We start from the raw sequence: 20845 nt of genomic DNA, 5'->3' as shown, positions 1-20845 counted from the left end.
TGAGCATCTGGGGATGTGGACACAGAATGCCCATAGGGATTGTTGATGGCCTGTCTATACATCCAGACATGCCTGACCGTTGCTACTATAATATTGGGACAGCTTCCCTCAACTCCAAAGACTACCGCAAGCAATACGTATATGGACATACTAATTTACAACTAATGCATGGAATTATCCCGGCACTTGGCGCCATGCGCCAGAATGAGCACAACTCCGGTGGGATGACTGCTATACACGTCCGCCTGCGACACTATAAAAGCCTCAATTCGACCGAATCAAGCGCATACACAAAACGATAGAAACTAGCAGAAAAGCAAAATGAAGCTTCTCGGTCTTCTTCCAGTCGCTGCTCTGACTGCAGCAGCAGCAACACGTCCAATTATCCCCTACAACAGCACGCTCATCTTCCAACCCCCTAGCAACTACACTATTCCTCGCACGCTCTATCCCCGCAACGAGCAGCTGCCCAATGGCGACATCCTCGCTACCTGGGAGAATTACTCCCCCGAACCGCCGGCGGTGTACTTCCCCATCTACCGGTCCAGGGATCACGGACAGACCTGGTCGGAGCTGTCGCAGGTGCACGACACCGCCAATGGGTTGGGCCTGCGTTACCAACCCTTCCTATACTACCTACCAGAGCGCATTGGGAAGTTCCCTGCTGGCACACTGCTGCTTGCAGGCAGCAGCATTCCGACAGATCTGTCATCCACACAGATTGACCTGTACGCGTCGCCGGACGACGGCCGCACCTGGGAGTTTGTGAGCCATATTGCGGCGGGCGGGGAGGCGGTGCCTAACAATGGGCTCACGCCGGTCTGGGAGCCGTTCCTGATGACATAGTACGTTTTCTCATTCTTCTGGACTGGGGTTGGCGATGTGCTCATGAAAGCAGCAAGGGCTCGTTGATCTGCTACTACTCCGATCAGCGCGCGAATACCACCCATGGCCAGAAACTCGTGCACCAGACCACGCACGATCTAAAGAACTGGGGTCCGGTCATCGACGATGTGTATGTTTTTCTCCATCCTGCGTACTGTCACCCGGTCACTGCCTAACAGACATAGGGCGTACCCTACCTATACGGATCGTCCGGGCATGCCCATCCTCACCAAGGTACGTACACAAAATACATACTATGCACGTATAATATGTCCATCCAGCTCACGAAACCAGCTCCCCAACAACAAATACTTCTATGTCTACGAGTATGGCTCCTTCTTCAATACCTCCAGCTACTCCTTCCCGCTGTACTTCCGCATCTCAGCCGACCCCGAGGCCATCGCTGCCGCGCCGCATCAGAAGCTCGTCGTCTCGAGCGGTACGCAGCCGACCTCGTCGCCGTACGTGGTGTGGACGCCATACGGGGGACGCCACGGTACCATCATTGTCGGCTCAGGCACGCAAAGCTCCATCTTCATCAACCGTAACCTCGGCGAGGGCGAGTGGACCGAGATTCCCACCCCCGAGGGTCACAGCTACACGCGGGCGCTCCGCGTGCTGCGCGAGGGCGGTGGCCGCTATCTCCTGATCCATGGGGCCGGGGTGCTGAACGGGGGCAGCAATAAAGTGACGGCTACTTTGATGGATTTGCGGGAGTATTTCTGATGGCTTGGGTGAGGGTGCAATGGCGAGTAGATAGGTATAAGACGCGGCGGTAGAAATCATATCTTCATATTCACATTCACTATCATCATCATCACTCGTTATTATGTACAGCTGGCGCGCCAGCAATTAGATAAATACGAAAATGGCACGAAACGTTATATTTTCTCGCGCATGTACACCTGCGGCACTTCCGAGGCGATCTTGCGGAGCTCCTGTCCACTCGTGCGCTGCGCCTCGATGTCATCTTCGACGGTGGTATCGCGCGCTGCAGGACAGACGACATCCGCTTGAAACTGGCTGCCTGGGAGGAAGATCTCGCCGCTTTCGGCGCGCTTCTTGAGCCAGTGCAGTCGCAGAGCATCTAGGGCGGTTTTGAAGTCGTCAAGGATGACAGTGTCACAGATACATTTGAAGATGAAGGATAACTATAGGTAATGTTTAATATCTGGTGCGTAGAGATAGGGCCGGATAGGTAGGATGAAGCTCACCTTCCAGAAGGGCTCCACGCCGGTCGGGAGTTCTCGACTGTGAAAGACCCCCAGCACGGCGCAGGTGTCTACCACGATGAAGGCAATGGATAGACACATGGAGAGCAGCATGATACCGAAGCGCGGACTGACGATGACCAGCTCCTTGTAGCTGAAGCCGTATTCGCGCTTGATGGTGTAGAAGAGAGAACAGGTGGTGAACACCCACCAGGGGTCGCTGGGACCATTAGCACGGGGAATAGATGTATAGAATGGTGAGATCTACCGGAAGAGAGGCTCTAAGGGTCGCGTGACGAGGAAAATACGATTAATGTTGTTGAAGAAGGTGAAGTTGGCATATATTTCGACAACCCAGTACGGCTGGGCTAGCAGCACCGTAGTGATGTAGAATATGGACACCCGTCTCGAGAGGAACGGTCGGTTCTTCATCCACGCGATCACATTATGCAAACTCCAAGAGATGTTGAGTCCGATCGCGGTGGCCGACAAATACCAGCCGTAGACGGGAGGATGGGGGAAGACGAAGGTGCCGTGAGGTATGGCGAGAAGCAGCTATACCGTTTAGCATTTGTCCACGACATCATGTTGTTGATGTCCGTACCTCGGCGAAGATCAGCTTATGGAGGAGTATACGTCGCTTCATGTTGGCCACGGTGATGAGGGCCATCACCACCAAGGAGCCCACCATGAGACCTTGGCCCCATGCCTCCAGCACGAGACTATCTGGGTCTGTTGGACGGCCAATGGAATTCGACGAAACAGACATGGAGGGTAGACAAGACAAATTAAAACCTGATAACCATGATCTAAGATGGATGGGGAAGAGCTGCGGGCTGGCGGATACCCTGGAGCGAAGCTGCTATTAATATCAAACGCCCACAATCACAACCCCCAAGTCTGGGGTGCATCTCGATCTGCTTTTATGCATCGATCAAGAAAACTCAAGCAATGGAATCTCGCCCCCATCTAGGAATGCCGCAATCTATCGTACGACGGCAAAGTTTTCTACCTAACGTCGTAGTGCCGGACACAGCGGCCAATACTGGCGCTTCGAACCGCCCGTTCCTGGTCAAGTCAGGGTCAGTGCTGCTGCTGTGCAAGCTTAGCGCATTACAGGCTAAAAAGCAAGCAAACAGGCGGTTTCTCGGCAGCCGTTGACTCGGGTCCGACGCCTGTGGCGATGGGTTTGCTTTCTCCGTGGCGGTTCTTCCGCCTAAGAATTGCTGCTTCGGGTATCTATCTTGGTTCCATGGTTTCTACGAGGCAGGGAAAAAACGACAGAAAAGCTAGTGCATCGCCTCATAGCTGTACAGATTGGCTGTCCACGTGGGCGACGAGTCATGACTTCATTCAATTACTTCGGAGGCTGCTTCTCCGTGACATTTTCGAGTGTCGATGGCTCTCCTTTTTCGGCCGCATCCTCGATCTCTTTCCCCTGAATGTTTTCGTCACCGCCGAAGACAGCCTGCATCTCTTCCAGCGAATGCTTCGAGGTCTAGAACACGGTTAGTCGGAGCTGGCCATTGTCGGACGGGGGACTCCGATGCGATAGAAGGACATACCTCTTTCAGGAAGAACCACGAATACACCACCACGGCATAGTTGAAAATCGCAAACATCAGAAACATGCGCCATCCAATGCTGTTGATGGCATGCGGCGTCACCTGTGACATCATGAAGTTGAAGATCCACTGCGAGGCAGCGCCAGCCGTGACACCAATCTCACGCGTACGGCTCGAGAAGATCTCGCCCACGTACAGCCACGGTAGCGGACCCCACGACATGTTGAAGGAGAAGGCTTCACAGTACACCATGATGATCATCGCGATGCCGGCTGGGGACGCTCCGGAGGCCGAGCCAGCGGCCTTGGTGGGGTGCGTGGCCAACACGCAGGCGATGATGAGCATGAACGAGCCCATGGCGGCTGCACCGGCCATGAACGGCACGCGACGACCAATACGATCCATGACGAACAACTGGAAGATACACACGCCGACAACCTTGACCAGTCCGAAGAAACCGGTCACCAGTTTGGCCTCGGAGCCGGCGCCGACAGACTCGAAGATCTGCGTGGCATAGTATGCCAGCGACGTGTTTCCCGTCAGCTGGGCGGCCAGTTGGATAGTGATGGCGATGAAGATACGGTAGCGGTTGACGGGGATGAGCAGTTCGCGCCAGGTAAAGTCGTCCTTAACACGGGCCTCCTCCTCGATTCCAGCGAGGATCTCGTCAAATTCCTTCTGCAGCTCGGGCGTCTCCTCTCCGCCGCGAACCCACAGGAGCGACTCCCACGCCTTGTCCTTCTTGCCCTTGGCGGCCAGCCACCGGGCGCTCTCCTTCACTGTGCACATACCAATGAGGAGCAGCGTCGACGGCAGTAGCTGTAGGCCCAACGGGATCTGCCATTGTTTGGTCGCGTCGGGCTGCGTCTCTGACACGCCGAACGTCGTCCAGTAAGCGACCATGACACCCAGGGCGAAGAAAAGCTGGAAGCAGGCTCCGAGTCGCCCTCGAAATTCCTTCGGAGACATCTCGGCTGCGTACATGGGGATCAGTACCGTCGCTGCGCCGATGCCCAGGCCGGCGATGACCCGCCCGGCGTAGAAAGTGCCCAGAGTGCCGGCGTTGATGACCTGTAGAATGGTGCCGACACTGAACACTAGAGAGCTAATGATCAGGCCCATGCGACGGCCGAAGCGAGACGCGATAGGCATCGTAAAGAAGCAGCCGAAGAAGGCTCCTGCCTGTAGAATGGAGACAGCATTGGAATTGACCGCCGTCTCATCGGCATCAGAGTATCCGAAGTCACGTTTGAAGGAGTCCAGCGTGAGCACGCCACCTGGATAAGGGCCATGGTTAGAGCAGGTGGGAGCAGACAATGCGTAATATGCGGCTAGACGTACTAATCACGCCAGTGTCAAAGGCAAAAGCAAAAGAGCCCATGCAACTGGCGGATACCAAGTAGATGGCCCGCAGCAGGCCGAGGCGCCGACCCATCTCGGAAGAAAGTGGTACACAGCACTCTCAATCGTGATCGCCGAAGTTTGTAGAACCAGAAAAAGACGGGGATATGGTTCGACAGGGATAGCGCAGATTAAGATACGTGTTAAATTGAAAAACCGACTAGACCGAAAGACTCAATGCAGGTTCGTGAAGTCATCGACAAGGGATAGATGCATGGCGCTCCTCACATCTACCGGTACATCCGGGGCAGAGCTATATTTATAAAATCCACCTCCTGATTTCGCATTAATCTGACATGCTTGCATCATCTTATCCCTCGCCGTTTCCCCTCTCATTCATGGAGAGCTGCCAGAGCCATCTGGGTCCCGTCCCCGCTGAACCAGTAAACGCATGCAGCTAGCGCAGCCGATTGCCGACGAGAGGATCTCAAGCTCAGGAGTCTGGGCGTCTGGGGCTCAATCGATCCGAATTCAATTCGGCCCTAGCTTCTTGGATGGTGCCTGAGGGCTGGTGGTTGGCTGTAGATGGGCGAAGCCCTCACGCAGATGGCGTGATGAAGATGGAGATTGATATCGGGTAACTGATGCCCGAGATCGGAGATTTCAGGCGCAATGCCCGAGAGGATCAACGGGCCGAGCGTGTTTCTCTCTCTCGTTGCAATCATCGTACGGTTCAAGTGGTTTCATGGAGTACGAAGGCATAGCATGCTGGCAGCTCCCCTATGCTCCCGTATAGCCACAAATGCAGCGAAAGTCGGGGACCCCGCAAAATCGCGCGATGACGATCGACGGCAATCCGTCGGCTCTCTCACCTCTTTCGGGTATCCAAGCGATGGACCCGACCGGGTTTCTCGTCCTGTCATGGTCCGATATTCTGATATTCTGGGGTATTCCGGAGTCGCTCCATGGATAGCCAGCTCTAGTCAACTTGACCATTTCCTCCACGAATCCTGCGAACCACCGTTCCTAGACCATGAAATGCAGCACCATTGACCCCGGAAAATCACTCGTCATTGTCAATTCCGCTGCAAGATCAACTTATTCAGGAGGGTAAACTCCCAACAGGCGACGAACCCACGATACTCCATCGGCGCGGGTCGGAGGTCTTACTCGGTGCAACATGACCTGTGATCGGAGTGCAAATATGTCTTTAGCCGGCGTTTTCCTGAATGAGGCTGTGGACAATTTCGGATGATAAAGGCAGCGCAATCCATCCTGCGCCATTTGGAGACTGCAGGAGATGCGGATTCACTGTACACAATACTTCACGACAACTCGAAACATAGTCTCTATGGTTAGTATGTGCCAAGCAGAATTTCAATTGTGAGCCGACGACCTCGCCAAGTAACTACAGCCAATGCGTCTATCTGGGAGGATATCTATGTCCACCACTGTTGTCCAAAGCTGGTGATAGCACAGTCACAATTGCGTCAGTGAGTTTTTGCGCCTCATCCACTCCCTATGCTACGCGCGTATAGAGCACACCCAACTAAGGCATGTGGCCGATTTCGGTGTTTCTACGTAAGATTACATTGCATATTGATGCCACCAAAAAAAAAAAAAAATCGAGCCTCGGGGATATGGGTGCTCCAGAAACAGCCTACCTATTACGAGACGCAGATACTACTATTGAGTTCGAAGGATTACGACAAGCCTACGTATCTCCGAATTGGGAATGTTTAGGCATGTTACATACGCCGTCGCGCCTCGGCTGTTAACCGTACGTCATACACTTGGGAGAATCTGTAGGAGCCGATTGCACATAGCATGGCATATTGTTGCTTTCTGCGCATATGTCGGAAGAGTCTAGGATTGTGAAACAGCACTCGCCTAGCATGTGCACAATCGGTACTTTTATTCCGAGGTATGTATGGGCGTACATTGGATGCCCACGGCTCATTATATTGTAGCATAAGCCCCTGAATATCCTTCCCACACAGGATCTGTCTGGGAGTCCATAAGGTCTCAAAGACCATTGTTCATATCCACCTGAATCCACTTTACTTCCTGAGGAATGATGTATCGAGTAGCACCTGTTATATCGCCACTGCACACAATGTTACGGCGTAAGGTGCGGTCTCTCTAAACCGCAACTAAGTAACAGATCAAATTTCCTAGAAGATTAACCTCCATCAATTTGTCGGTTTAATGAACTAGGGAATATAAGTCTCCGGAAATGCATATGCAAGGAAAGAAAGTCGCAAGGCTGCCGCTTCACTACACCCTGTGAACCTTAGGATTCCGGGAGCGAACACAGCACGGAAGAAACAAAGGACCATTATCGCCAAACAGGGTGTAATTTAAGTAAATTACTCTGCGCCGCTTCCTGAAATTATCCCATCCACTGCATTAGCTCACCCGGTGCATTAAACGACGGTACCATCTAATAATTGGCATTTCAGCCACGCTTGGCGATCCTGTTTCGATCTATGCCCATTCACCTGCAAATGTTTCCTGTGAAATTAGAAGTCTTGGGTTAATCTACAGGAAGCCATTCAGATGAACGTAAGGCTGAGGATCCCTGTCTATCCCTTCCAACGTTGCCCTATCAACACCGACGGCAAGTCGTCTATTAGGCAAGGAGGTCTCAGGTATGCGATATTTCCATCGTATTTTGTGAACACAGCGATGAGCTGGAGGGCTGTTAACTCGTGGAGCTTATGGACAATTACATAACTGTGACAGAAAGCTCCATTTCCAAGTGATCAAACATCATCAGTCACCCCCAACCAGTCGGACAAATTCAATTTGTACTATTTATTAACTTATATTGAAGGCCTACCATTCCATGCCTCTTTAATTCTTCCACACCTGGACATCTATACAAGATATTTACAATCTTCATCTATCCTCAGACCGGGTGTACAATTACAGATTTTACCATGAACTTGATTCCAAGCAATCAAACCATTGCTCCTATGCCAATAATGGCAAGGGTAAGGGAAAGAGGGATAGGAAACCGCGCCCAAATATGCGACGAAGTACGCCGCGGAACCCGCCATGAACACTGCCATGGCAGAGTTTAAAGTGGGAGCCTCAAAATCATCAATAGACTAGAGCAAGGAGTGACTCTAGTCTTGATCTTGAGTTTTTCAAGAAACAGAATTTTCGGAATCGGCCCCTCAGAGAACTGGGCTTGTTGAGAGAATGTCATTTCACCTAAATTAGTAGCATGCTGCTATCTTCATCGCTTATTTCTGTTCTGCCTCTGTCTCTATTGAATATATACGCACAGGAGAACAGCGCCATGTCGCTATGCCAGAATGAAAGTACGATCAGCGCAGACCACGAACTCATCACGCGCATCGGACAACGGAGATATATCCATGAAAACCGACATGACAGAGGTCACCGCAGGAAGTGGAGCTCAAGGCTTTTCCGACAAGAAGGCTAGACACTTAGCTCCTGAATAAAGCTTCTTGCCTCTACACATACAGCTTTTTAAAAAAAACCAGAGAGCCCAAGAACCACGGTGGTCTGACCCAGGACGGCCGGTACTTAGTCCTGAGAGGACATTATTTGTTTACTATCCGTCAGATTCACAAGTAGCCGCATCAAGCGTTAAAAAGGTTGTACAGGTTACACTCCCGGTCCCGAAATGCCGCGGTGGATTGACTAGACAGCCATGCGGTCAGCCTGGAAATAATACGAAATAGCTGTATTGTGTCTAGTCTAACGGCACACATCGTTCGCTATACGACGTCGATTTGGCCAGGCTCTCTGGTTTGAATGAACTAAAAGGCTTGCACTACAAGTCCGAGAGGGACATGCTCTTTTCATCTAGGTGGCGTTGATGACTATGTGAAAATAACCAGCAGGTAACGATCTAATTTTCCCAATATATGTGGCACAATTCCCCGAGAACTTCTGCAGCACCATCTTCTTGATGTAATGGATCCCTATCGAAGGGTGGCTGAGGCCACGGAACACGAGATGGATTCATATTATTGCGATATGCTAAAGGAGGGATAGATAAAGAGAGATAGGGAGATTCAGTTGTCTACAAACGGAATTGGAATTTGGAACAAAACGTAATTAACACAGGTGGGCTTAGCATTGACTGCTAAATCGTTTATGAAAATTTATACTCCATAGAGTCAAATATACTGAGCATTATCGTACACCGTTTTAAATCTCAGATTTCCGCAGTCCGTGGTTATCGTGGCTACGAACGTAATTTTGCCACAGGCATCGCGGCCATTGTAAGAATTCCACATTAGAAGCAAACAAAAAGACGCATTTATATTACTAGGGAGTGATTAAGGTCGCGGCTGACACTAGGTGAGTTTTCCTATCTACGTCGAAATACCCAAGGTAGCTTGCTGGCTGATATTGTCCCTGACGCCCGCAGCCAATCCCCCGTTGCTGGCACCCACCGTCCAGCTCGCTTTGGAGGAGCTCTTCTTAAGGATAAGGCTTGGTACTGGAGAATGTATTGATTCTATGATTTTGACAAGGACGGCCGTGTCAGATCTAATCGAGTCCCAACCAGCCGAACCATGATCACCAGAAGAACGATTGGCTGCCTATAGTTCGAGGTTGATACATTTTGGCAAGGGAAAGCGCTCACCACAATGGCTGGATATTGGTCACTACTTGTGACCCCTGGGTCAAGATTAATGTGCTGGTATATAACATCAACTGTGACGAGAATATAAATGAAAATATTTTAGACTTGAGCCTGTTTATAGAAGCAATTACAACTTGCTCCCTGTTATTATCTTTGACCTTTTTTATCTTCTATCTATCTATTTTTTCGAAGCCTAGAATTTCGCACGCCCTTGCATATAGTGGATCGGGATCCCTCTCTAGCGAAGCACATGAATTAGGCACCAACTCATCCTTCTATGCAAGACCGTACAGACTAAATTAATGCTAGGGTATCCACTCTCGAAGGGCGCCTGAATTATTGGGTATTTATTGATATCTCTTAGCAAAACTAGTAATCATATCGAGCCATCAAGAACAATCCCATCCCAAGACCAGCTTAGGCCTGCGGCGCCTGCGATTCAATAGATGCCTGCCGTTGACGGCGAGACTCGCGGCCCTTCTCGGACCAAGGGAAGTGCAGAACCGGAACGATGAAGAAGCTGTTACTGTTATCTGCCAGGCCAGCAAAGGCATTATACCACGCCAAGAAGGACCCGAGCAAACAGAAAAACCCTCCTGCCTTGAGAAGCTTTGTGTTGGGCATGTCGTGAGCATCGCGGTGCATATACCCGAGTGCGAGCAGAAGGATTGCGAGGTCGATGACGAAGAAGAGGGAAAAGAAGGCGAAGGTGGATTTCAGTGTACAAAACATCATGAGGGTGGTGAAGATGAACCATCCCTATTATGAACATTAGGATTTGATACGGATACATGAGAAGGAATATGGCTTACCATGAGCATGAGTGCGAAAGAATCATAGAACATTGTTGGTTTGCCACCACCCGCTTCAGCCAGCGAGGTCATGATGTTGAACCCTCCCGGGGTAAAGATGATTCCGACAGAAATCCAAAAGCCACCGTATGATGACAGGACCGTGGCACCGAAAGTATTTCCTACGGCCATCTCCCTGTTGGACGGTTAGTGCTTGTCTACATCGACCGGGTCTATGAGAATGAGCATACCACATGCCAGATAGAAGCTGCACCAGGCCTCCGTAGGCGAAGGCGAGACCAATCAAGATATTAGGCTCCGTAACACCGCGGACTTCCATCTCAATCAGTCCTAAAACAAAGGTACTGAGAGCAAAAGCACATAGACCCAAAGGTGCAGGGTTTGCAATCTTCCGATCCTTGACCGAGCGATAGAGACCGGGTTGGAACTCTCCCCCAAAAGCCGGCAGGCGTGTCTCTGTGGGCTGAAGCTGGGCCATGGGACCATAGTGCGCATAGTCAATGTGAGATGATTGTCCAGTTTGATGATGGGTGAGTGGAGGAGAAGTAGTGGCAGTACTGATCTCGTTAAGATCGTACTTCTCAGTGGAGTCCGCCGGGGAGGAGTTTGAGGAAGACATGATGGGAGAGGGAGGGTGATGGAGATTTGCTAGGTCAAAAGGGGATGATATTGTTCGCTCTAAAGGGGAGACGACTGCAGTTTATATACACAACGACCTCCATGGGGTCCGTCCCTATGCCAGGACCGCCCCAGAAGCGTAGGTTTCAGCTTCCAGAGCGACTAACACCCAATGAGAAGGTCTCTATAATTCTCAGATGGAAAGATTTGGGGCCCATCATACTTCTAAACGTCACTCTAAGTTGACGGCATATTTGTCGGGAGTGCAGAGGCTTCATTCCAATATGAGAACTCAGGACGATCGACGCGATGAGCAGCCACACTATCCAAGCGCCAAAGGTCTTGGAAGTAGATTAAGTGGAGCAGCGGAGCTCCGTTGTGAGTAATCCCCCCTTTGCTCGTCTTCCCGGGGTAGATTTCTGGGGTTTGCGGAGAGTCGCCCAGATTTCCTGTCGTCATCCCCGGATAGATGTAAAATGGTTCGCTTGCATCATTGGATGCCACCACTAACCTCGACACCGTCGCGGTGGATCGCCTCCTAACCCTAATTTGGGTTTCCTCTCCCGGCGCCATATGTCGGCAGTTGGTAATCTTCATAGTTTATTCGTCCTGCTGTTCCTGCCGACCTCTGAACCGACCACATGGTGGAGATCTAAATCGCCTCTTACAGGCTGACTGGCGAGACAGCCAAGATGGATTCCAGGGGATCCGCGCAACCAACATACATGGCAGGATTGGCGAGCTGGAGCCTCGACAGGATCCGCGGACCATGTGAAAAATTGAATGCGATCGCGCCGAAATGCGTTCGTTAGTTATAGGACTGCATTGTCATCATGGAGATAAAGGAATGAGAACAACCCCCCCATGAGGTCCGGTCCTTCGTATATTCCCTCGCCACCCCTTGGCCACGTAGTCATCGTCCCTGTCGCTTGTCCAAAACTTGCCAGAATCAACGCCATGGCCTGCCAACGGTTGGCCTATTCTTGGCGCTCCTCAACTAGTAGTCATTTGCCGTCGACCCATACAGATGTTCCCCCCGTTGAAGGACTTCAATCTCATCACCAACTTCAACATACAACCCTGCATTTTGAGCCCTGGCCTCTGTCAGACTCCGATCCTCGGGCACACAATGCATGCCCAAATACCCCAGGGCCGCCTTGTTTCCATCCTCGACTGTCCGATGTCTGACCAAGGTCGTGCTCGGCTGTGGCTTCCCTCGTTTCCTCCCTGGCGGCGGCTGGTCTGCGTCGAATCCACCCCTGGCCGGGTCAACATTCGGCATCGTGCATCGCGACGTACGACAGACAACGGACATTGTCGGTGCGACATCTGCTCGCGGTTCCGCGCCACCGCCCTTCGGCAGGATGCGGTAGCGTTTCCACGTCTCTTCGTCGTATGCCGGCGCGCCCGTAAGCCATATGTTCGCGCGGAAGCGAAGCGCATTGAGCGGCTGGTTCTCTGGGGGGAGAAGAGCGGACACAGCGTGCACCGAGGAGAGACTGTTGATGTTGATGGGTTGCTGGTCTGTGTAGCCGTGGACAGATGGCGTCCCGATGTGGGCGAGGGGCGCGAGGTTTCGATCCGTGCGGGTGAGCGTGTCGGGGGTGCATTTCAATAAGGTGAGGGCCTGGGATTCTGGGACTCCCAGGAATTTCTTCAGCTTGGGGAGTGCTGCGGCAACCGAGGGGATCCCTCCCATGTCGAGGCCCTGGGCATCCCGGGAATGAATGCCGAAGGGTCTCATCTTTATCTGGAACTCGTCCATTTGGGCGGCGGTAGGTTGGAGAGGCACAATGAAGGAAAGCTGCGGCTTTGCATCGCAACTTCGTGTGTAGAAAAATGTCTCTAGCCGTTCTACCCAGCCGGCAGCGTCCGGATCTTCAAACGTCAACACTGCACATCCGCCAGCCTGGACGAGCGGGTCGCTTGAGGGGCTTTTCTCATGGGGAAGCCAGAGCTCTGTCTTGATTAGGGACATCATGGGCTTCGTGCGTTGGCTGATAAATCGCCATTTGGAGTGAGTTCTGGATTCTTCATCGGGCACCTCCGACGCAAATGCGAAGCATCTGTCGTATAGGAACCCGATCTTGGTCAACAAGGCGCGATTCACCTCGATCGGCCCACAGGACTTGACGGGGTGGATGTATAATGCCTTGATGCGGATCGATTTGTCGGTTGTCGTTCCCTCTGGTACGTCGAACTTGGGGTCGTACTGGTCGGCCATGTTACTGGCAGATAGACCATATCTTTGCAGATGCCTCAGCTTTCGACGGACAGTGGAGGTGTTGCCTGTTTGGATGATGACAGTAAAGGCGAGACTTAGCAGAAGGGAAAATGTCGTGGCTGTATATATGGCTGTAGAAGACTTCGCCGTGTCCTGAAGCCATTGTAGTAGCTGGAGGATCATCACCCAATAATGGTCTTGGATTGATTGCCGGTGTGAGAGCGGCTTATTGCTGAGAAACAGTGAAGATGCACGGGAGGGCAGCTACAATAGGAGATCAATTACACAACCCATGAAGATAGAAAGATGGTTAGGTGAGATTTCTATGGACTCCCTTTTTGGAAGTTATTCGGAGTGGGCCGGTAGAGGGGAAACCGTTACTAATAGCCAAGACACTCGTAGACAGAACCCGGAGGCCTCCATCGCGAACTTCTTTCTCCTGAGCAATGATGTTGGAGGCCTGATCTTCTATGCGATGACATGGTAGAGACTGACAATGGCGTTGTGAACGTATTTGGTATTTAGTTTGAATAGGAGAGCGGTCAGGATCCGCAATTCCGTACTACGTATGTCGTAGGCTACTGCGTATGGAACAACCTTGGCGAAGTAGCCTGGAGGACGCTGAATGGCTGATTATTTCGATCCTTGAGGTTTGATGACCATATCAAAATCGGATGAGTGGTGATGGTGTGAATGTACGAATCCTCGCATATTGTTGGAAGGACTTCCCGACCTACAACTGCAGATGGCAACAAGGTGTAGCCTCCTGTTTTTTCCAGGGAAATAATTAATTCTGCAAGCTGCTCCGTTTTCAGGGTGTAGGTAGCACATGCTCATAAGATATGGAAGTTGACCGGTCGCATTGACAATAAAGTTCGTAATCTGGGACACTTCGAAAGACACCGATTGATATCTCGAGAACGCTTTCAGCCAGACACTACTGCAGGGAAAACTAGCGCCTGTAGGAAATGAGAATAGGGGCCTGGATGTGGTCAGGTCAGGGTCTTGTGGACCAGCGGGGTACCTTGATAATTTGGGAGCAAATAATGGAGAGAATTGGACTCCACTAGACGATCAGCGAAGGACAAAAATAGGAAACCGAATGTTCTGCCATTCCATGCATTCCGAGATTATTGCAATCAATCTGCGCAAATTGCAAAGCTCGTCTGCCGCGGTCAATATATTTACCGTGCCTTGGGTTAATCTAAGTAACACCGAAGAATGGAGAAATTCTCGGTTCATCGCGAGCGGTTGAGCAGATTGACAGGATTGCCAGGTTGGATACTGGAACCTTACATCCCCTATTACCGCCTGGAGCGACTGGCTGGTGGACGCTGCGGTATTCGCAGTACTCCGTACGGCGTACACCCCAAGATGCAGTCTATCTCCGTACAGAGATCGATCTGAATCATGTCCGATTACCTACGCCGTTAGGAAACCATGCTAAGACGGAGTCCCCTAGACCCAGATCTAGTGGATTAGTGCGCAGTAGACGAAGCTTGTCCGGGTCCGTGGAGTGCAATTTCTCCCTACCCATCCGCAGTACCCCTGTCCTGAAACGAACGCGGGGACCACACTCTGAACGGCGTAGGCGTTGGTCACTCGGCCCCCGACGGCCATCGTGTCATCTTGTACGGTATACTGGGGAGATGAAGGATCCCTCCGTGTCGCAATACCACCCGTTCTGTCGTCATCAGGCCTGGTCAGGGGCGAGAGGTGTGATGGTCGCGCCGATCCCACAGGGTCTAGGGCCAATAGTAGCCCTATGACTCGGGTTTCTGCGCGAACAGGCTGACATCAAAGTTCTTCAGCAGCAGACTTGGTTGACGATGGTCGCTACCAAAAACATTGTATACACGACCGCCACCGAAAACACCCGGCCGAAGCCTCCGGGTGAAACCCCCTCAGGGACAGGCCATCCCGCCCGAGAACCTGAAGCAAAAGAAAAAAGACACAGCCTTGTGGCAGCAACAGATCCATGGAACCCAGAGAATTGCGCGTCCATCAACTTGGCGGCGGGGGCGGATCGGCATCCAGCGGGGCGATCCCATTGGCCGAACCGCCTCCAGGCCGCTCCCGGTCGTGGCGTGGCCGCTCCGCCTTCCGCCTTTTCTTCATCTTCAACTTCGTCGTCTTCTCCGTGTTTTCCACTCGGCCTGTCGCCTCCTCCCCCGTCTCTTCTCCTCTGTCGCCCTATATCTTCCCCGCCGATCCCTTCGTTTCTTGCGTCTTTTTCTTTTTCCCTTCTTTCTTTCTTCCTCCATCGTCCCTGTCAGATGCACGTTACCTCGTCTGTTGACAGGTAGCCTTTCGTTCGTTTCTTTCTTCTCTTCCTATACATACGTTCATCTATATACCCTTTATTATACAGCCATTGTACATTCGTTCACCATGACTCGTCGCTTCCTCGCCTCCTGCAGCACTCTTTTGCTGTCCCTCCAGGCCGTTGCCGACACGTTCCCCTTCAAGACCTTCTCTACCGGTCCCTGGACCCCTCCATCCATCGAAGTCACCAAGAGTGGCGAGACCGACCCCGGATACATTTTCGTTGGCCCTCGCGGGAACCAGCCCAATGGTACCGCTGCCCTGATCTATGATGAAAATGGCGATTTGGTGTACCAAGGTCCCACCGAAGTTACCGCCAACTTTAAGGTGCAGAAGCTGTTCAACGAGGATGTTATCACCTTCTGGGCTGGTAACATGATGGATCTGGGCTTCGGTTACGGTACTGTCCACATCCTGGACAACACCTACCGGGAGATCTACACCGTCACCCTTCAGGACAACTTCGTCTCCCCCGATAACGTCCCTCGCGACTCCTACATCGATCTCCACGAGAGCCATGTCACGGACCGGAACACCCTGCTGGTGACCGCCTATAACGTGACCCAGTATGACCTGACCTCCATTGGCGGAAAGGCCGACGACTACATGCTGAACGGCATGTTCTTCGAGATTGATATTGCGACCAACGAGATCGTCTACTCCTGGAACGCTCTCGACCACATCGACGCTATCCCCATCACCGACTCCAAGCAGGGTCTGGGTGCCGAGCAGGGTGCCCAGGATAAGCCTTGGGATGCCTACCACATCAACTCTGTGGAACTGATGGACGACGGTTACATCATCTCTCTGCGTCACTACTGGTCCGGATTCTACGTCCACAACAATGGCTCCGTCCTCTGGCAGTTCAGCGTAGGTCAATCCCAACCCACTACATTTAGCTCCTCTTACTGACGCACTTTCGATAGGGTGAGAAGGGTGTCGGCGACTTCGAGATCGACGACAACGGCGTCTTCTCCTGGCAGCACGATATCCGCATCTACAACGAGACCGAAGACAGTGTCATCCTTTCTCTCTTCAACAACGCCAACACCCCCACCGATGAAGTCGCTGCTACCACCGGTCTGGCCTACTCCATCGACAAGGTGAACCGCAAGGCCACCACCATTCGGATTCTCAACGACACCGATGATGTGATTCACAGTGTCAGCCAGGGCAGCTACCAGCTCATGAATGAGCAGACCAACCACGTCCTGATGGGCTACGGTTCCATCGCCAAGGTCAAGGAGTTCGATGCCAACAACAACGAGGTTATGACCGCCAAGTTCGGTGACGACAATGCTGTCGCTTCGTACCGTGGCTACAAGTGCCAGTGGCAGGCCACCCCCTTCTGGGAGCCGGTTGCCGTCGTGGAACGCACCTCGTCCGACTCTGCCCGCATCTACATGAGCTGGAACGGTGCCACCGAGTACGATAACTGGGCCATCTACTCGGCTCCCTCGAGCGACTCGACCAACAACAACTTCGTGACCTCGGTTTCTCGCGCCGGCTTCGAGACCGCGGCCGATGTGGGTAGCCTGAACACCCCTTACGTCCAGGTTGTTGCGCGCAAGGGTCAGGTTCCTCTTGGCACTTCCGAGATTGTGTCTTTCTAAACAACATCATTGTGGAAGGATCATTGTGGAAGGAGACGCCGCTTGTCGGACTGTCTCACGATGTATATGAAGGAGTAGATTTGTCCATATAGTTCTTGTATATATGATTTTCTTTCATATTGTGTAAATATAGCTTTTTGAATATTACAACTGATTTTTTTTTTTGGGGGGAACATTCTGCAATCACTTCATAGACGAGGTATTCTCGAAGGTATTCGCATGGCGACCATGGTGCCGAGCTAACCATTCGGAACATAATTCCCTCTGGCATGTATGCATCCATGGATTTATGCAAGAGCCAACCATGAGCTCCCGTCGCAAGCGAGCAGCTCGCTGGGAACTAATACTAGGGTTCGTGAACTAACTGTTCAACCATTAGTCCAACCACTCCATCCAAGCTCTCGACCTGATCCGGTGGTCCAAGAATGGCACAACGGTATCAGCATCAAAATCTCTGACAACCCACATTCCAGGATCACCAACCACCAACCCTAGATTCCTGGGAGTATAACGGCGCAAGAGGTTAATGTCGCCTTGAGCGAGACACCGACAAGCAATGTAACCTAGTCGCATATTGGCAGTTTGGTATACTTGAGCGCACCAATGACGGGACCCGTGCGACTCTGCCCAGCCCGGACAGCCTTCCGGCATGCTGCTCCCTTGCAGCGATGTATCTATCCGGGTCGACCTGGATACACGAGTTTCAGCATGGTCTGCCATGGATATTGGGACCCTTAGGTCTATAAAAGGGTGCATGCATCCGGTCTTCTGCAGAGAACCATCGCATCGCATCCTGCCCAGTCTTCTGCTCATTCCCGTCGAGCCCAAAGCACAACTTCCACTATGCACTTCTTCTACACCCTCCTCTCCATGGCTCCTCTGGCCCTGGCCAACCCCATCCTGACGGCCAGACAAAGCACCACTATTGGCCAAGCTGTCGTCGACAACGAGTGCAGCTTTCCGGTCTACCTCTGGTCCGTGTCCTCCACTGTCGGCAGCGGAGTCACCCTCGAGCCCTTCACGACGTACAGTGAGGAGTTCCGCGCCGACTCCAGCACCGGCGGCGTCGCCATCAAGGTCACCACCACCCCCGAGGGCCTCTACACCGGCGCCGCGCAGACCATCTTCGCCTACAGCCTCATCGGCAACACGGTCTACTATGACCTCTCCGACGTCTACGGCGACGCCTTCAAGGGCAACCGCGTTAGCCTCGGCGGCGCCCAAGGCGACGCAATCACCTGGGAAGACGGCGTGCCGCCGTCGGGCAGCCAGGTGCGGACGCAGGCGTCCAACCTGGACGTGGTACTGCAACTATGCTAGGATCGCATTGAGTGAGCTGGTTGGATGATGGGAGGGACGGGGTCGGAATGAAGACATGTTATGTTCCTTTAGTATGTACTCTAAAACAAGCATCAATTCATCAATATCAATATAAGTTAAACCACGGATATCGCAACGCCTCCCGCCACCGTAATCCGCCACTCCGGCACCATCAGCGCCGCTGGTGCAGCAGATCAAGCCCCGTGGATCCATGCCGGGGGACGACATTCCCAAATCCAATGCCGCATACATGGGTACCTCTTATCGGCTGTTGATTAGGTGGTTCTGCGGCTTGGGGTCTTGGAAGTGGGCGACGTCGCGGAGGAGTTGGTATACGAAGGATTTGATGGAGGTGAGGTCTCCATGTACCGCCTGAGGTCTTTGACCATGTACGCGAAGCTCCTTCAAGAGCGAGATCCCGTGGATGGCCATCGATGGTGTGCCTTCTTCTGGGTCCAGGTGGATTTCCTTTCGGGTTACCAGCTCCCCCGTTTGGTTGTTGCGGCCTTCGAAGACCTGGCGAGAAGTATACTGAAGTTTGGACCAACATAAGGCAGCGGCAATCACTATGGCAAGCCCTCTATAAACAAGCCTACTAGTGACGTCGAACGATGTAGTCATTCTCAGTAGTTGTGCGGTAAACGTTAGCAGGAAGTGATCATCTCTCTGAAACGTTCTGCGCAAACGCCCACATCATTCACTATTAACCGAGGCCAAGGCTGTACATAAGACAACTCTCCATGTTTCCTGTTAATTCCTCAGCAACTACCGCAGAGAAATTCCTTCCAGTTCCTCTCTGTGTGATCTCCACGATACCACGTTGTGTCGCGCCTTTCGCAGGATCGTTGAACGTCCCAAGATGGCTCCAGAAGACCAGACCATCATGCATTGGGTCCTTTCGAATCCGAATGTATGCTATCTCGTTTTGAAGGAGGTAAATTTCTGTGTCATGGCTGTTTTGGACTTTCGTATCTCACAGTTACCTACCTACCAGGCCAGCAAAGACTCATTACGTGTCCTACGTTTAGTATCAAAGAGCTGGAACTCGGTCGCCACTCCTTGGTTGTTTCGTTCTATCACTTGTGGTCGATATCGTTCCCCCAGCAAAGAGAATTGGACGGCGTTGGTAAATTATCTTCAAGACCCTCAAAATTCGGGGATAAGATCTTATGTGAAGGAAGCGAACATACGTATCCTTTACGACAGAGACAAGGACTTCTGGATCAACATCATGAGCTATCTACCGAACCTAAAAAGAATCACGTCAGTTTTGAGTGTATGCAATCCACAATAATAGGCTAACTCGGCGTCATAATAGTGTCCATTCACGTGTGTCCATGCCGGATGAGTTCTTTGACAATCTAAATTGGCATCCTCAGCAGCCTCATGTGATCTTGTTCAGTAAAGGGGACAAGCTTCCTACCCTGTTTACTCCCCGTTGTATTCGGGAAACTACTGTGAACGTTTATAACCCCCAAGACTTGATGAACCCCACGAGGTTTTTCTTCAATTGCCCGAACCTTCAGTCCTTCACTATTAAAGGGTCCTTTCGGCATCTCTCCTTGATGGAACTAGAGGCGGACCAGAACTTAGTCTTTCCTCCTGTCCAATATCTTACAATGCTTTGTTGCGAAATTGCGGAACAAGAGTGGCCTATATGGCGAGATGAGTTCAACTGGCCAAACTTATCCAGCCTGGACCTCAGCGGATGGCGTTCCAAATCATGCTCCGGAATGCTCTCAATGATCGCAGGACTAACTACGGCTTTACGAAAGCTAACTCTCGACCGATATTGCAAGTCAAGTGACATTGGAGAGCTTCATAGAACAGACGAATTTTTACTATCCTTCAGCACATTGATAGAGCTTCGTCTAAATGGATACGCCAGCTCAATTCATGCCATCGCAAACCACCAACAGCTGTCCATTTTGGAGTACCAGTCTTGCGCTACCGGATGCGCCAGTTGCTCTGGGATTTTCTTGTCAGAAGACGATGTTCGAGTTTTGGCCCAACAGTGTCCCAAACTTGTGGAGCTCGATTGCGCGGTAGAACGATACAGTGGACTACTGGTAAGCAAACCCATAATTTTCTAAGGAACACGCTGGCCTGACCTATACTCGCCGGTACCAGGCCTCTGGCTTCATATCGACGATTGCAACGAAGTTCTCCTACCTTGCTACGGTATTGTTTAATTTCGGATATGTCGAATGGGAGACTAGAAAGGGCGATCTAAGGCCATGTATGACAATCGGAAGAGCAAAGAAGCTGGGGAAAATTCTACTCGCGGGATCGGTCAGAGAG

The 20845-nt window shown here is 51.8% G+C and overlaps 8 protein-coding genes across 8 annotated transcripts; 3 read left to right on the top strand and 5 right to left on the bottom strand.

Annotated features, from left to right (window-relative positions):
• Window positions 1-321: 321 nt before the first annotated feature.
• BDV59DRAFT_200300 (sialidase family protein) lies at window positions 322-1611 on the top strand (the record flags this gene model as incomplete). The annotated part of the gene is made up of 4 exons (XM_073693554.1): window positions 322-845; window positions 899-1015; window positions 1071-1119; window positions 1180-1611. The coding sequence occupies 4 exons, from the start codon at window positions 322-324 to the stop codon at window positions 1609-1611; spliced, it is 1122 nt and encodes a 373-aa protein (XP_073549806.1).
• A 155-nt stretch (window positions 1612-1766) lies between these two features.
• On the bottom strand, window positions 1767-2865 carry BDV59DRAFT_200299 (uncharacterized protein; the record flags this gene model as incomplete). Its single annotated transcript, XM_073693553.1, has 4 exons — window positions 1767-2036; window positions 2100-2316; window positions 2365-2651; window positions 2701-2865. 4 exons carry the CDS (start codon window positions 2863-2865, stop codon window positions 1767-1769), a joined length of 939 nt encoding a protein of 312 aa, XP_073549805.1.
• A 490-nt stretch (window positions 2866-3355) lies between these two features.
• On the bottom strand, window positions 3356-5096 carry BDV59DRAFT_211894 (putative MFS sugar transporter; the record flags this gene model as incomplete). Its single annotated transcript, XM_073695903.1, has 3 exons — window positions 3356-3594; window positions 3662-4938; window positions 5003-5096. The coding sequence occupies 3 exons, from the start codon at window positions 5094-5096 to the stop codon at window positions 3454-3456; spliced, it is 1512 nt and encodes a 503-aa protein (XP_073549804.1). The 3' UTR covers window positions 3356-3453.
• Window positions 5097-5286: 190 nt separating this feature from the next.
• On the bottom strand, window positions 5287-5801 carry BDV59DRAFT_174346 (uncharacterized protein). The gene has a single exon (XM_073689061.1). It carries the CDS (start codon window positions 5725-5727, stop codon window positions 5545-5547), a length of 183 nt encoding a protein of 60 aa, XP_073549803.1. The 5' UTR covers window positions 5728-5801; the 3' UTR covers window positions 5287-5544.
• A 4248-nt stretch (window positions 5802-10049) lies between these two features.
• On the bottom strand, window positions 10050-11063 carry BDV59DRAFT_211892 (acetate uptake transporter family protein; the record flags this gene model as incomplete). The annotated part of the gene is made up of 3 exons (XM_073695902.1): window positions 10050-10391; window positions 10445-10619; window positions 10675-11063. The coding sequence occupies 3 exons, from the start codon at window positions 11061-11063 to the stop codon at window positions 10050-10052; spliced, it is 906 nt and encodes a 301-aa protein (XP_073549802.1).
• A 996-nt stretch (window positions 11064-12059) lies between these two features.
• On the bottom strand, window positions 12060-13286 carry BDV59DRAFT_200296 (uncharacterized protein; the record flags this gene model as incomplete). The annotated part of the gene is made up of 2 exons (XM_073693552.1): window positions 12060-12321; window positions 12376-13286. The coding sequence occupies 2 exons, from the start codon at window positions 13284-13286 to the stop codon at window positions 12060-12062; spliced, it is 1173 nt and encodes a 390-aa protein (XP_073549801.1).
• Window positions 13287-15419: 2133 nt separating this feature from the next.
• BDV59DRAFT_174342 (arylsulfotransferase family protein) lies at window positions 15420-17392 on the top strand. Its single transcript, XM_073689060.1, has 2 exons — window positions 15420-16481; window positions 16538-17392. Exons 1-2 carry the CDS (start codon window positions 15678-15680, stop codon window positions 17222-17224), a joined length of 1491 nt encoding a protein of 496 aa, XP_073549800.1. The 5' UTR covers window positions 15420-15677; the 3' UTR covers window positions 17225-17392.
• A 675-nt stretch (window positions 17393-18067) lies between these two features.
• Window positions 18068-19096, top strand: BDV59DRAFT_200294 (Bys1 family protein; the record flags this gene model as incomplete). The annotated part of the gene is made up of 2 exons (XM_073693551.1): window positions 18068-18526; window positions 18824-19096. 2 exons carry the CDS (start codon window positions 18068-18070, stop codon window positions 19094-19096), a joined length of 732 nt encoding a protein of 243 aa, XP_073549799.1.
• Window positions 19097-20845: the final 1749 nt, after the last annotated feature.

The sequence above is a fragment of the Aspergillus ambiguus genome (genome assembly GCF_047715705.1).
Source record: "Aspergillus ambiguus strain CBS 117.58 unplaced genomic scaffold BDV59scaffold_8, whole genome shotgun sequence".
NCBI lineage: Eukaryota > Fungi > Ascomycota > Eurotiomycetes > Eurotiales > Aspergillaceae > Aspergillus > Aspergillus ambiguus.
Note: the sequence above shows the minus strand (reverse complement) of the source record. Positions and strands in the feature narration are given on the sequence as shown.